Consider the following 14,328-nt stretch of genomic DNA (forward strand, 5'->3'; position numbering starts at 1 on the left):
CAAAGACCAAGGTGTAGAGGTGCCCACACTCTTATTGCTATCCATTACTGGGTCCCCACCTGGTTGGGTAACATTCCATCTGCCCATGTTACTCTCTTAACTGAGTCCTCTCAGTGTCTAAAATGCAGTGCTTCACAGCAACTATCAGGATATAGCAAGTCTTCCACTGTGTGGAAAATCAGAATCAGGATATAATGTGTCAGGCAATGACATCAGAACTGGCACCTTTCTCCTTTGCTGGTGGACTGTAGCTGGAAGCAGCAGTTGGCCACATGTCGCAGGAAGAGGAACCAGCATCTTCAAAATTCTCTCATTCTTGGCTGGCTCCATGATCCATCTCCCCTCCTTGAACCTTGATGCAGTGGGACTACTTGTTTTGAATGTCTGTTGGTATACTATGCCATTTTGTCTTTAAAGTTTCTTGTTGTTGTTGTTGTTGTATGCCGTCGAGTCGGCCCCGACTCATAGCGACCCCTCCTTGGGTTTCCGAGGCAGTATCACTACGGAAGTAGGATTGCCCAACCTTCCTTCCGAGGAGTGGCTGGTGGGTTTGAACCGCCAGCCTTCTGGTGAGCAGTCAAGTGCCTTAGCCACTATTTCCTGTTAATTCTAACTCTCCTGAAGGATGACAAATATTAAAATTTAAACTCCCTGGAAAATAAAAGCTTTAAAACACAAGAAAAATAACACTTGAGGTAACAGTAATAATGCTTACATTCCAATTTCTACTGCAAAACAGCAAAAGTGCAGCAACATTTAAGGACTATAAGGTTTTATTAAATAATTCTAGCTTTATTGAAACTATAAAAATATTTTCTATAAATACAACATAAAATACAGTGTGCAAATTGTCGTATTTTACAGAAATAACGAAGTCCATCCTCTAATGTTTCCTTTTAATCATTTAACCATACTTTCAGGTCTAGCAAGAAAAAGTTATTTATAAACCCCTTCTGTGTTTTACACAATTTAAATGTATAGAGAGACAAAAGTCTTTAGAATGTAATCTTTCAATTACTTAAAATGAAGACACAAAAGACAAGTTTGCAGTCAGATGTGATACTAGAGCCAACCTCATTCTGAAAACCAATCAAGGGATGCATCAGGTAGAAATTAGAAACCGGAAACTCCATTTTTCTTCTTCCCTTACTCTTGTTGGTAATTCCAAAAGTTCAAACCATGATCCCTTAAGTGTCTTATTGCTATTTACACACAGTACCCAGATCTCACAGTGCATTGTACTCCACACATTTTGATGGATCTGTAGGAAAGTGCTTCTGGCAAATGGTCATCAACCTCTTCAATCCCTAAGACAATAAAGAAAATAAACTTTGGTTATGGTGCAGTTGACCTATTCTTAACTGCCCTCTTCTGCAGTCATTCCAGTGTGTCAATATCCTTAAAATGCAGCAATCTCCAACAATTCTACTCAGATGTATACTTAGAGAGAAAGGATTAGTCATGTAAAAGGTAGTTCAAAGCAGCATTGTGCATAATACCAAGTGCAAAAACAAACAAACAAACACACACACACACACCTGGAAACCTCAATCCATCTGTGAAGAATTACTTTACCCCCTAAATTTGGTCTTATCCCCAGTTACTAGAGACACGTATCTCTAAACTGCTGGAATTTCCCAGTTAATTAGAATGTCTTTGTTATTCATGGTGGACACCTAACCACACCAGAAAGACTCACCATGTGATATGAACTTATTAACCTCCAAGGAGCTGGGACTCCCTGGATTCAGCCATGTGGCCAATGATTCAATCAAATGTGACTATATACAGGCAGCCCCCAGATTATGAACAAGTTCCAATCTAAGTCTGCCTTTAAGTCAAATTTGTATGTTAAGTTGGAACAGTTAGGTATGGCTCATATCTAAAGTTGGTTAGTCAAACGTTTGTCTTAATATATAGTGTATAGTGTACTTTTCTATGCATAAAAAACATTAAAGAAATGCTTCCAAATACACTAAAATATCTTTAACATAATAATACAGTAATAATCATAATGTTTTGATGTACGCTGCAAAGAACTGCCTGTTTGCTATTACGAACCACTGTATTTATAGGCTTTACAGGGGTTGGTTCCTAACTATAGGTTATAAGTAAGTCTAACATTTGTAACTCAAGGACTGCCTATAATGCTGTAATGAAACCTCAATAAAAATTCTGGACACTAAATCTCCAGTGTGCTTCCTGGTCAGTGATACTGACGCAGGAGGGAAAAGCATCTCTGAGGTCATGAAAGTGCTGCATTTGAGACCCTCTCAGACCTCTTACTACACATCTCTTCTTTTGTATCTTTTCTATAATAAAACTGTAATCGTAAGTATAGTCCTTTTCTGAATTCTGTGAGTTGTTATCATCCAAACTGTAAATATCATTTGCAAACAGGCCAGAGATAAGAGCACATACTATTACAGATTTCTCTTCAGAATAATTTTGAGAAGAGTTTTCCAACCAGCAGTGAATCCCACTAACAATTTTCTCTACCAGCCTATACATTTTCTTGTTTACAGGAAAAGATTTTGTCAAATGCCTTGCTGAAATCTAAACTGTTGCCACTGAGTTAGCTCTGACTCATGGTGACTCTATGTAGAACAGAACACAACGTTGCACAGGTCATGTACTATCTTTATGATTACTGATACACTCAAATCCCTTGTTGCGACCACTGCATATTTTCAGTGCCTTCCAACTAGGGGGCTCATCTTCCAGTACTATATCAGACAATATTCTGTTGTCATCCATAGGGCTTATAATGATAATTTTTGGAAGCAAACCACTAGAGCTTTCTTCCTATTCTGTCTGAGTCTGGAAGGTCACTGAAAGTTGTCTACCATGGGTGACCCTGCTAGCATTAGCAATAGTTGTTTTCGTTACTTCATGCTGCTCTAACAGAAAATACCACACATGGGTGGCTTTAACAAACAGGAGTTTATTCTTTTACAGTTTAGGAAGCTAGAAGTCCGAGTTCAAAGTGCCAGGCTCTAGGATCTGGGTGAAAGCCCCCTGACCTTGGGCTTCAGTTCTGCCTCTTGCTCTTGGCCCACTGAAGCTAGAGGCTTTCTTCACTCAGCTATCTGCTGGCTGCTAAGGCTGACAGACCCAAGATCAACAAGTAAAAAGGCACAGCCCCAGTATTACCAAACCACACAGCAGGCCACTGATTCAAGTCCATTAACAGTCATAAGATCGGCAGACAACATAGCATGATGCTGAATGACGACTCAGCTACATTCAGTATTCAAGCGTGCCAAAGGCTACAGACCATTCCCAAAGCTTCTCCTTATACACTGGAAGCAGACCACATGCCTAAAGCAGCTACTCAGCTGCTCACAGAATATTCCACCATGAAGTTGACTGCCAGTCTCATCATGGGGAATAAATAACTACGGCTGCCCAGCCACTCAAAACCAGACCCAGCCAAGTTGACACATAACTTTAACTACCATATCGGTACAAAGTGTCCAGCATCATAGTAGCATACATGTACAACAAACTGACAGTCAGGTGGTGGAAATACATATATATATATATATATATATATATAATTACAACAATATTGATTAATTATTTAAAAACTAACAAAAACAGTAGCACTTAATTTTAATGAACCCCAAAACAGTTTTAAGCACAAATTATTTTAAGCTTTATTTTCTCACCTTGTTGTTGTTGTTGTTATGTGTCGTCAAGTTGGACCCAACTCATAGTGACCCCTCCTTGGATTTCTGAGGCAGTATCACTACGGAAGTAGATGGCCCCATCTTCCTTCCAAGGAGTGGCTGGTGGGTTTGAACCGCCAGCCTTCTGGTTAGCAGTCAAGTGCCCTAGGCACTACGCTACCAGAGCTCCCATTTCTCACCTTAGGTTCACAAAAATTAAAACCACTCATTTTCTAACAACAACAACAAGATCCTTTTACAGGCCAATGTCTGACCATGTTCAGGCCTATAATATTAGATATTGAATATGAAAGTGTGTAAAACACACTGCCTAACATATAACTAGTATTCTAGAAAAATCTTTACTTTCCTCAAAATGATATACTAAAATCTCATCTGCTTTCTAAACAAGAAAGAACTTTGTGACCTAGTGGCAAAAGAAGAGTATGTGGCTGTAATTATGCAAGTCAACAACAGAAGAAAATTTCTGGAAGTCTGGGAGGAACCATGAAAAACTGCCTCAAACCAGACGTTGATGTGACAGAATATCATGTAGACTTTAGAACTCTTACTCTGTAATCACCTAAATATTCAAATAACTCTTAAGCACAGGGAAATCAATAAAAAAACAAACAAAAATCCCTGCAAAATATGTTTGGTCCCACAGTAAACAGACAACACAAATATAAACTTCTATATGAAATTAGCTATAACTGAATAGATTCACTATCAGAGAAACAACAGTTTTCAAATATGTTAAAGTCCTTTGTGGATTCAGAGACTGTCCACACTATACTACTTAAGGATTAGGGGAGTAAAGGGGGTTTATCTTTCATCTGATTTCCAAGAAAAAAAAGGCTTTCCCACTGCAGGCAGTACAAAGAAAGATCAAGCAAATTGCTTTGCTCCTCATTTTTTTGTTCCTTGTGTTAATCGGGTATTTACTTTAGGATAAAGATCATTCTCTTCTCCTAGTCCAGCTTCTCCTGCTGTGAAATTCCAATCATGTGTATGCAGAACTGTGATTTGTAGCTATGGAAATATACATGCTATCACTAATTTGGCATCTTAAGTTTCCTGAAGGAATAGGTAAAAAGAGAGGCAAATCTAGGAAAGAGAGCACCTCTGATGAATATTAACAGCAGCAAAACATGGCAAGAATTATGATGAGTGAATAAAAGATAAACTGATGTTAAGACTGCTGAAGGTAATTTTCCTTACATTATACGAATAGGAAGGAGCTCTGGTGGTGCAGTGGTTAAGGTATTTTTGGCTGTTAACCAAAAGGCTGGTTATTCAAACCTACCAGCCACTCTGCAGAAGAAAGATCAGGCAGTCTTCTTCTAAGAAGATTTACAGCCCTGGAAACTTGCTATGAGTTAGAATTGACTTGACGGCAGTGAGTTTGAGTTTTATAAGAACAGGAATCCTTACAGAAAACAGCTGTGTTGTAGATTTAAATTCATTAACTTAAAAATATATACTAGTATCCTGACTGGTATCTTGCTTCCAAAAGGTTGTGAAATTCAACAATTTGAGTCATAAATACTTATCACAGGACATCACAATAAATTTTTGCAAATTTCTTTTCCAAATTATTCCACTACCATTAATAGAAACTCAGTGCTCCCTAAACAAAGACTTAATCCACTGTGAATATAAGCTAAAGACACACTTTTGAGAATTTACCTATCTGAAAATGTCTTTAGCCTGTGTCCACACGTGATTGATGATTCAGATACGATTAGAATTCTGAGTTGGAAATTAATTTCCTTCAACATAGCCAAGGTAGTACTCCATTGTCTTCTAGCTTTCAGTACTATTAATAAGAAATATGATGGCATTTTAATTCCATAGTCTTTGTAAGTGGCCTGTTTCTCTTCTCTGGAAGCTTGCCATTCCGACATTTCATTATACTGTGTCTTGATGTGGCAGCTCCGGTGGTGTAGGGCCTAAGGCATTTGACTGCTAACCAGAAGGCTGGTGGTTCAAACCCACTAGCCACTCCACAGAAGGAAGACTGGGCAATCTGCTTCTGTAGAGATACTGCCTTAGAAACCCAAGGAGGGGCCAAAGATCTTTCCTACTGATTTTATTATATACTCAGTGAATTCTAGCTTTCATTCTAGAAACTCATGTCATTCAGTGCTGGGAAGTTTTCTTGCATTAATTCTTTATTTCCTACTCTCAGTTTCTTTGCTCTCCTTTTCTGGAATTTGCATCATTTATAGACTACTTCTCTCAATTTCCTATATTTCCTTTTTTGAGATTTCCTCAACTTTACCTTCTAATCTTTAATTTTTTTTTTTTTTAATTCATACTTCTAGCCTCTTAAACTGTAAGAAAATAAATTCCTACTTTTTAAAGCCATCCAGTTGTGGTATTTCTGTTATAACAGCACTAGAGAACTAAGATATATGGAAAGGCAAGAGACCCTGGATAAGCAAAACAGTACTAAAAAAGAAGAACAAAGTAGGTGGCCTTACATTTCCTGATCTAAAAACCTACTATACAGCCACAGTAGTCAAAACAGGCTAGTACTGATACAAGGACAGTCACACAGACCAATGGAACAGAACTGACAACCCAGAAGTAAATCCCTCTGGTGGTATAGTAGATAAAGGATTTGACTGCTAACTGGAAGGTCAGCAGCTCAAACCCACCAGCTGCTCCATGGAAGGAAGACTAGGCAATCTACTTCCATAAAGATTTACAGCCTCAGAAACCCAATAGAGGTCGCTATGAGTTGGAAACAACTCAATGGCAGTGAGTTTGGTTTCTCTTTTATAGTCAGGTGATCTTTGACAAAGGGCAAAAACCCATTAAACGCAGAAGAGATAGTCTCTTTAACAAATGGTTCTGGCAAAATCAGACATTCACTTGAAGAAAAATGTAACAGGATCCGTATCTTACACCACATTCAAAAACTAACTCAAGGTGGATAAAGACCTAAATGTAAACCGCGAACCATAAAGATCATCAAAGAAAAAATAGGGGCAAAGTTAGAGGCCTTAACACATGGCATAAATACACTATCAAACATAACTAAAAATGTACAAATGGCAGAAAACAAACTAGAAAACTGGGATCTTCTAAAAGTAAACACTTAATGAGCATCAAAAGATTCTTTCAACAGCGAACCTACAGACTGGGGAAAAAATTTTGGCAACAATCTTTCAGACAATGATCTAATCTCTAAAATTAACAGAAAACTTCACCACCTCAAAGAAAACAGACAAGCAACCCAGTTAACGAATAGGCAGAGGACATGAAGTGACACTTCAGCAAAGACGACGTTCAGGCAGCTAACAAACATACGAAGAAATGCTCGCAATCATTAGTCATTGTTGTTGTTGTTTGCCGTCGAGTCGGCCCCGACTCATAGCGACCCCTCCTTGGGTTTCCGAGGCAGTATCACTACGGAAGTAGGATTGCCCAACCTTCCTTCCGAGGAGTGGCTGGTGGGTTTGAACGCCAGCCTTCTGGTTAGCAGTCAAGTGCTTTTAGCCACTATGCTACCAGAGCTCCCCATTAGTCATTAGAGAGATGCAAATCAAAACAATGAGATATCAGCTCACCCCAACACAAATAGCACAGGTCAAAAAAACAGAAAACAACAAATGCTGGTGACGGCGTGGAGAGACTGGAACCCTCATACACTGCTGGTGGGATTGTAAAATGGTACAGTCACTGTGGAAAGCAGTATGGCACTTCCTTAAGAAGTTGGAAACACAAACACTGTATGACCCAGCAATTGCACCACTAGGTATATATCCTAGAGAAGTAAGAGCTGTGATATGAACAGACATATGCACACCCATGTTCATCACAGCATTATTCACAATAACAAAAATATGGAAACAGCCTAAGTGCCCATCAACAGATGAATGGTTAAACAAACTATGGTACACAATGGAATAATACGCAACATCAAAGAATAATGATCACTCTGTGAAATACCTCACACCATGGATGAACCTAGAAGACATTATGCTGAGTGAAATTAGTCAATCACAAAAGGGCAATTACTATATGAGACCATACTGTAAAAAGTTAAGAAACTATTTACACACAAAAAGAATCATTCTTTAAAGGTTACCAGAGGTAGGAGGGGAAGCAATGGCAAATCATCAACTAGAGGCTAGATACATATCAACCTGGGTGAAGGGCAAGGCAATATACTATCAGAGTTGTTGTTGTTGTTGTTATATGCCCCAACTCATAGCGACCCCTCCTTGGGTTTCCGAGGCAGTATTACTACGGAAGTAGGATTGCCCAACCTTCCTTCCGAGGAGTGGCTGGTGGGTTTGAACCGCCAGCTGTCTGGTTAGCAGGCAAGTGTCTTAGCCACTACGCTGAGTAGGTCACCACAAATTGATCACGACAGTGGAAGACAAAGGGAGGAGCACAAGAGTTAAAAGCAACAAAGGTAAATACTATTACATACATAATATTACATATATAATGCTGCAATAACATAATAATTATGAGTGGATATACAGACACTCAATCTGAACAGGGGTGAGAAGACAAATGGGGTTACACCCACAAATACATACAGGTTTAACAGAGGCTTATCTTTTCCTCTGTATTTATACATGCTTCAAATATATCTATGAATGTAGTAGAACATGCAGGTGACAAAGTTATGAAAACGCCTTAGTCAAAACCAAACACTGAGTAAATGTGTTGCTGGGTATGAAGGCTCAGGACCATAGTTTTGGGGGACACTAAGGTCACCTGGTATCACAGAGTCCAAAAAGACAATGTTCTATATCCTACTTTGGTGAGCAGCCACTGGGGTCTTAAAAGCTGATGAACAGGCATCCTTAGATACAACTTTTGGTCTCTCCCCACCTGGAGCAAAGAAGAGTGAAGAAAATCAAAGACACAGGGAAACAATCCAAAGGACTAATGGAGCATGTGAACACCAGCCTCCAACAACCTTGAGACCAGAACTAAATGGTCCTCGGGTTACCACTACTGACTGCTTTGAAAGGGATCACAACAAAAGGTTCCAGATAGAGTGGGAGAAAATATGGAATAAAACTCAAAATCATAAAAAAGAACAGGCTTACTGATCTGATGAAGACTGGTGAAACCCCTGAGACTATGGTCCTTAGCTACCCTTCAAGCTAGGAACTGAACTTAACCCCTGTGACTCAGCTGTCAGCCAAATGATAAACAGGCCTATAAAGGGAACAGTACTATGAGGAGTGTATGCACTCATTAGAACAATCAAGCATATGAGATCAAGAGGACAGCAGTTCCCTAGGGATAGAGCTGTTGTTGTTGTTGTTATGTGCTGTCGAGTCGGACCCGACTCATAGCGACCCCTCCTTGGGTTTCCGAGGCAGTATCACTACGGAAGTAGATTGACCCATCTTCCTTCCGAAGAGTGGCTGGTGGGTTTGAACTGCCAGCCTTCTGGTTAGCAGTCAAGTGCCTTAGGCACTATGCTACCAGAGCTCCTAGGGATAGAGCTAGGAAAGTAGAAGGGGATGGGAAGGAAGGACAGAGAGAAGAGGTAGACACAGGAAGGAAGTGGAAAGAATGCTGTTACAGGGCAGGGATTGCAGTAAATGTCACAAAACAGAATGTGTATGGATTGTCAAATGGGAAACCAATTGATTTTAAACCTTCAACCAAATCACAATAATAATAATAATAGGATATATTTCACATTCACAAAAAAAAAGTACTCTTCTTAATGAAGCATAAAGAAGAAATTTTATTAAATCAAGTATTTGTCTACAGTCTACAATGTAAGATACAAATCTTAGAGATAAAAGCAAAAATCTATTTAGTGGTACATCCTAACAATGTGAAGAATAAGAGCTAAGCTGACTGACAACTTCCACAAAGCTATTCAGAAGTGTCAATGAATTGCTAAAGTCCTAATAAAAGAATTAATTACATGATATGTTTAAGTTAAATATTAATCCTAACCCCAGACTACTCATTTGACCTGAAACATGATGTTCAAATAATGTGTATTTAATGCTTGAAAGTTAATTTTTACAATTTCCACCATTATTCATAGTCATGCATAAAAAGGCCAATCCTTCAAATAATGGCTACAGAAATACATTTCACACAAGCATACTATCAAAATGGAATTCATCTAAAAACTCCTTCTAAACTTTTAAATAACTGATCTGGATCTAGCCACATGAGGGTTGACAGATAAAGGTGTTTCCAAACTGCTACTAATGAAACGTCCCATTGTAAATATCAAATGTATAAGAAGCACTGGTAGCATAATGCCTAAGGCACTTGACTGCTAACCAGAAGGCTGGCGGTTCAAACCCACCAGCCACTCCTCGGAAGGAAGGTTGGGCAATCTACTTCCGGAGTGATACCACCTCGGAAACCCAAGGAGAGGTCACTATGAGTTGGGTCCGACTTAACGGCACATAACAACAACACAACAACAATTTTAGTGTGTGGAAGACTAACTGGAAAAATAATGAAAACTGATCGCTTGTAACTAACTCAATGTGTAATTTATCCTAAGAAATAGAGATGTTCTCATGTCTCACTTATCTGGATTTGTTTTGTATAACAGAACACATTTCCAGTTCAAAGGTTCGTTATTTCACAGAGTAACAGCAAATTACAAATACAAACAATAATTCAATCTTGAAAATAGCACTTGTTTATCTACCTAAATTAGGTAACAATTTATGCCAAGTGATTAACTTAGAGGAAAGACTTTATGTATTTGACTATTAGGATTTTACAATGGAGAGTAATCTGACTTTTTTCCAAGTACATGTGGCTAGATCCAGATCAGTTATTTAAAAGTTTGGAATGAGTTTTTAGATGAAATACATGGTTGAGAAATGTAAGATTTAAATCCCAAAGTAAATTGTATACTTCCTATTTCCTATCTGCTAAGCTTCCAGCTAAGAAGAAGCATGGTAGTTTAGATCGGCATTCCCCAAAATGTGTTCCCAAGAGACACTAGTGTTCCATGATTTTAAAAGGTGATAAATGTGAAAGATAAATGCTAGAAATATTTTTCCTCTAAAAATTTGTTTGAGCATGAAATCACTTGATACACAAATGTATGACAAGTAGTTTGAGCCTTTATGCATAGGGAATGTTTCTCAACTGACCAAAGCACTATGTATTCAACATATGGAACAAGTTGTGATCAGTTAGTACAGTAATGAATGCTTCTGTTACACCATTTTTTGCAATACATGGATATAGTATATTCTAAGGACAAATAAGTTTGGAAAACACTAGTACAGATGAAATATGTAAGATGTGAAATACGGATTTAAATGATTGATAATATTCTTGAATGAAGTCTTGCCTAATGTATTTACAAATTGAAAGTTACTGAAAATAACTTGCCAAAGAAGAATATAGTAGGATATTTAGCTGTTTATAATAGTAAAAGCTTAAGAAAATTATTTGGAACGAATACTGTATCTCAATCTTTAACCCCCAAAGAAATCTGTATTGTAACATAGTACACAGATCAATTAATCTATGTATCAAGGAGGATACTAGTAGGAAACAAAAGGCATACTCAGTTTGGATAATCTGATAGTAGTAGTTACAAGAACTTTACAAAGAAGTGAGTAAAACTGAGGACCAACAAGAGATTACAGTATAGTATCCCAGAGCTGGCAATACTGGGAAGCTGTGACTACCCTGAGTTCTGAAGGGACAAGTGAGGAGAGTGGTTATTACAAAAACCTGGAGACAGTTTCAGTATGGAGAAACCCAGAAGAATCTGTAGCCTTGTTAGAGGGATGCAGTCTATCCACAGTGACTCCCCTGTAGGGGGAAAGCCAGGGAAATACAACCCCATGTTCATTCTTCTCCTACCCACAAAATCCTTCTCACTGCCTGCCCAATTGGAAGCCAGAGGACTAGGGAGCTGTGAATGCTAATCATGTCAGCCTTCCAGGGCACAGAACAAGGTGAGGAAGGGTGGAGAGTGGATCAGGAGGGGCAAATAGCCTTTTGATGTGAATTTCACCTTATTCTCCTCTTGTTTACCTTCCTTCTTTTCTTTACTAACACATAAAGAATGCTCAAAATGTGAACCTCTTGAGAGAGGTCTTAAAATAGCTGAGTTATAAAGTCTCAGTAAATAATAAATAATGAACAGCTTTCTATAATCTGTGTAAAGAAGTTTTACCAAAATCTGGGCCAAAGGTACAGTTGTATTTGGCAGAATGAGTAAAGTCCTTGAAGTTATTACCACCAATTTAAACCTAACCCTAGCTTAGCTAATAAACTATTTAATCTTCTAATAAGATTAGCTAATAAACTATACAACTTTTCTTTGATCTGCAGGGTGAGAAAAATAATCCCTTTGGTGCATTTCCTTTCTGTGAGAAAGCAAACACTTCAAACAACTTCCACAGTTTAAATTCCATAGATGTTTGCATATATGACCAAAATATTCTGTTATGGTAAAATACCTCCTAGAATAATTTTTTTCTACCATTATTTCATAAAATACTTTTACTAGTATCTATACATAAAAAACAATTCTTCCACAAACATGTAGATTCCATTTACATGATGTCCAAGAAACAGGCAAAACTAATCAAGATGATGGAAATGAGAATAGTGGTCACCTCTGGTGGGAGGAGGGAGATTTAGGCTGGGGAAAGGGCACAAAAGAGACTTCAGGGATGCTGCTAGAAATGTTCTGTATTTTGTCCTATTGTTGTTAGGTGCTGTCAAGTCAGCTCTAATTCATAGCGACCCTATGTACAACAGAACAAAACACTACCCAGTCTGTCAGCCTCACAAACCTTGCTATACCTAAGCCCATCACTGCAGCCACTTTCTCAATCCATCTCATTGAGGACTTTCCTCTTTTTTGTTGACCCTCCACTCTACCAAGCATGATATCCTTCTCCAGGGAATGGTCCCTTCTGACAACATGACCAAAACAGGTCAGACGAAGTCTGGCCATTCTCACCAAGAAGCATTCTGGCTGCACTTCCTCCAGGACAGATTTGCTAGTTCTTTTGGCAGTCCATGGTATTTCCGGTATTCTTCACCAACACCACAACTCAAAAGTATCAACCCTTCTTTGGTCTTCCTTATTCATTGTCCAGCTTTCACATGCATATGAAGCTATTGAAAATACCATGGCTTGGGTTACTGACATGGCTTCAAAATGACTTGTCAGCACTTTAAAGAAGTCTTTTGCAGCAGATTGGCCCAGTGCAATACATCGTCTGATGTCTTGTCTGCTGCTTCCATTGGTGTTGATTGTGGAACCAAGTATATGAAATCTTTGACAACTTCAATCTTTTCACCATTTATAGTGATGCTGCTTATTGGTCCAGTTGTGAGGATTTTCATTTTCTTTATGTTGAGATGTAATCCATATTGCAGACTGTAGTCTTCAATCTTCATCAGTAAGTGCTTCAAGTCATCCTCACTTTCAGCAAGCAAAGTAGTGTCATCTGCATACGGCAGGTTGTTAATGAGTCTTCCTCCAATCCTGATGCCATACTCTTCTTCATATAGTCCAGCTTCTTGGATTATTCGCTCAGCTTACAAATTGAATAAGTATGGTGAAAGAATACAACCATGACACACTCCCTTCCAGATTTTAAACCATGCAGTATCCCCTTGTTCTGTGTGAACGACAGCCTCCTGGTCTGTGTACAGGTTCCTCATGAACACAATTAAGTGTTCTGGAATTCCCATTCTTCTCAATGTTATCCACAATTTGTTATGATCCACACAATCGAATGCTTTTGTAGTCAATAAAACACAAGTAAACATCTTTCTGGTATTCTCTGCTTTCAACCAACATCTATCTGACATCAGCAATGATTTCCTTTGCTCCACAAATCCTCTTCTGAATCTAGCTTGCTTTTCTGGAAGTTCTCTGTCAATGTACTGTTGCAACTGTTTTTGCATTATCTTCAGCAAGATTTTACTTGCGTGTGATATTGATGATATTGTTCAATAATTTCTACATTCTGTGAGATCACCTTTCTTTGGAATGGGTAAAAATATGGATCTCTTCCAGTCAGTTGGCCAGGTAGCTGTTTTCCAAATCTCTTGGCATAGCTGAGTGAGTGCCTCCAGCACAGCATACATTTATTGACACATCTCAATGGGTATTCTGTCAATTCCTGGACCCGTTTTTCACCAATTCTTTTAATGCAGCTTCGACTTCTTCCTTCGGTACCATTGGTTCTTTATCATATGCCACCTCCTGAACTGAATGAATATCAACCAACTCTTTTTGGTACAGTGACTCTGTGCATTCCTTCCTTCTCCTTTGATATTTCCTGCATCATTTGATATTCTGCACATAGAATTTTTCAATATTGCCACTTGAGGCTTACATTTTTTTCCTCATTTCTTTCAGCTTGAGAAATGCTGAGCATGTTCTTCCTTTTTGGTTTTCTAACTCCAGGTCTTTACACACTTCATTATAATAATCAACTTTGTCCTCTCTAGCTGCTCTTTGAAATCTCTTCAGCTCTTTTATCTTATCATTTCTCCCATTTGCTTTAACTACTCTCCACTCAAGGTTCTGTGTGAACCACAGCCTCCTGGTCTGTGTACAGGTTCCTCATGAGCACAATTAAGTGTTCTGGAATTCCCATTCTTCTCAATGTTATCCACAATTTGTTATGATCCACACAATTGAATG

General features: G+C 38.5%; 1 protein-coding gene across 1 annotated transcript in view; it reads right to left on the reverse strand.

The window, feature by feature from the left end:
• Positions 1-1,226: 1,226 nt before the first annotated feature.
• The window catches only part of PRPF18 (pre-mRNA processing factor 18), a 69,849-nt gene continuing 56,747 nt past the window's right edge, over positions 1,227-14,328 (reverse strand). Inside the window, exon 10 of the mRNA XM_007935417.1 lies at positions 1,227-1,307. Coding sequence (XP_007933608.1) covers positions 1,227-1,307 — 81 coding nt within the window. The remainder of the gene's footprint in view (positions 1,308-14,328) is intronic.

Source organism: Orycteropus afer, unplaced genomic scaffold, assembly GCF_000298275.1.
Source record: "Orycteropus afer afer isolate SDZICR_OR568_19922 unplaced genomic scaffold, OryAfe1.0 scaffold00028, whole genome shotgun sequence".
Classification (NCBI taxonomy): Eukaryota; Metazoa; Chordata; class Mammalia; order Tubulidentata; family Orycteropodidae; genus Orycteropus; species Orycteropus afer.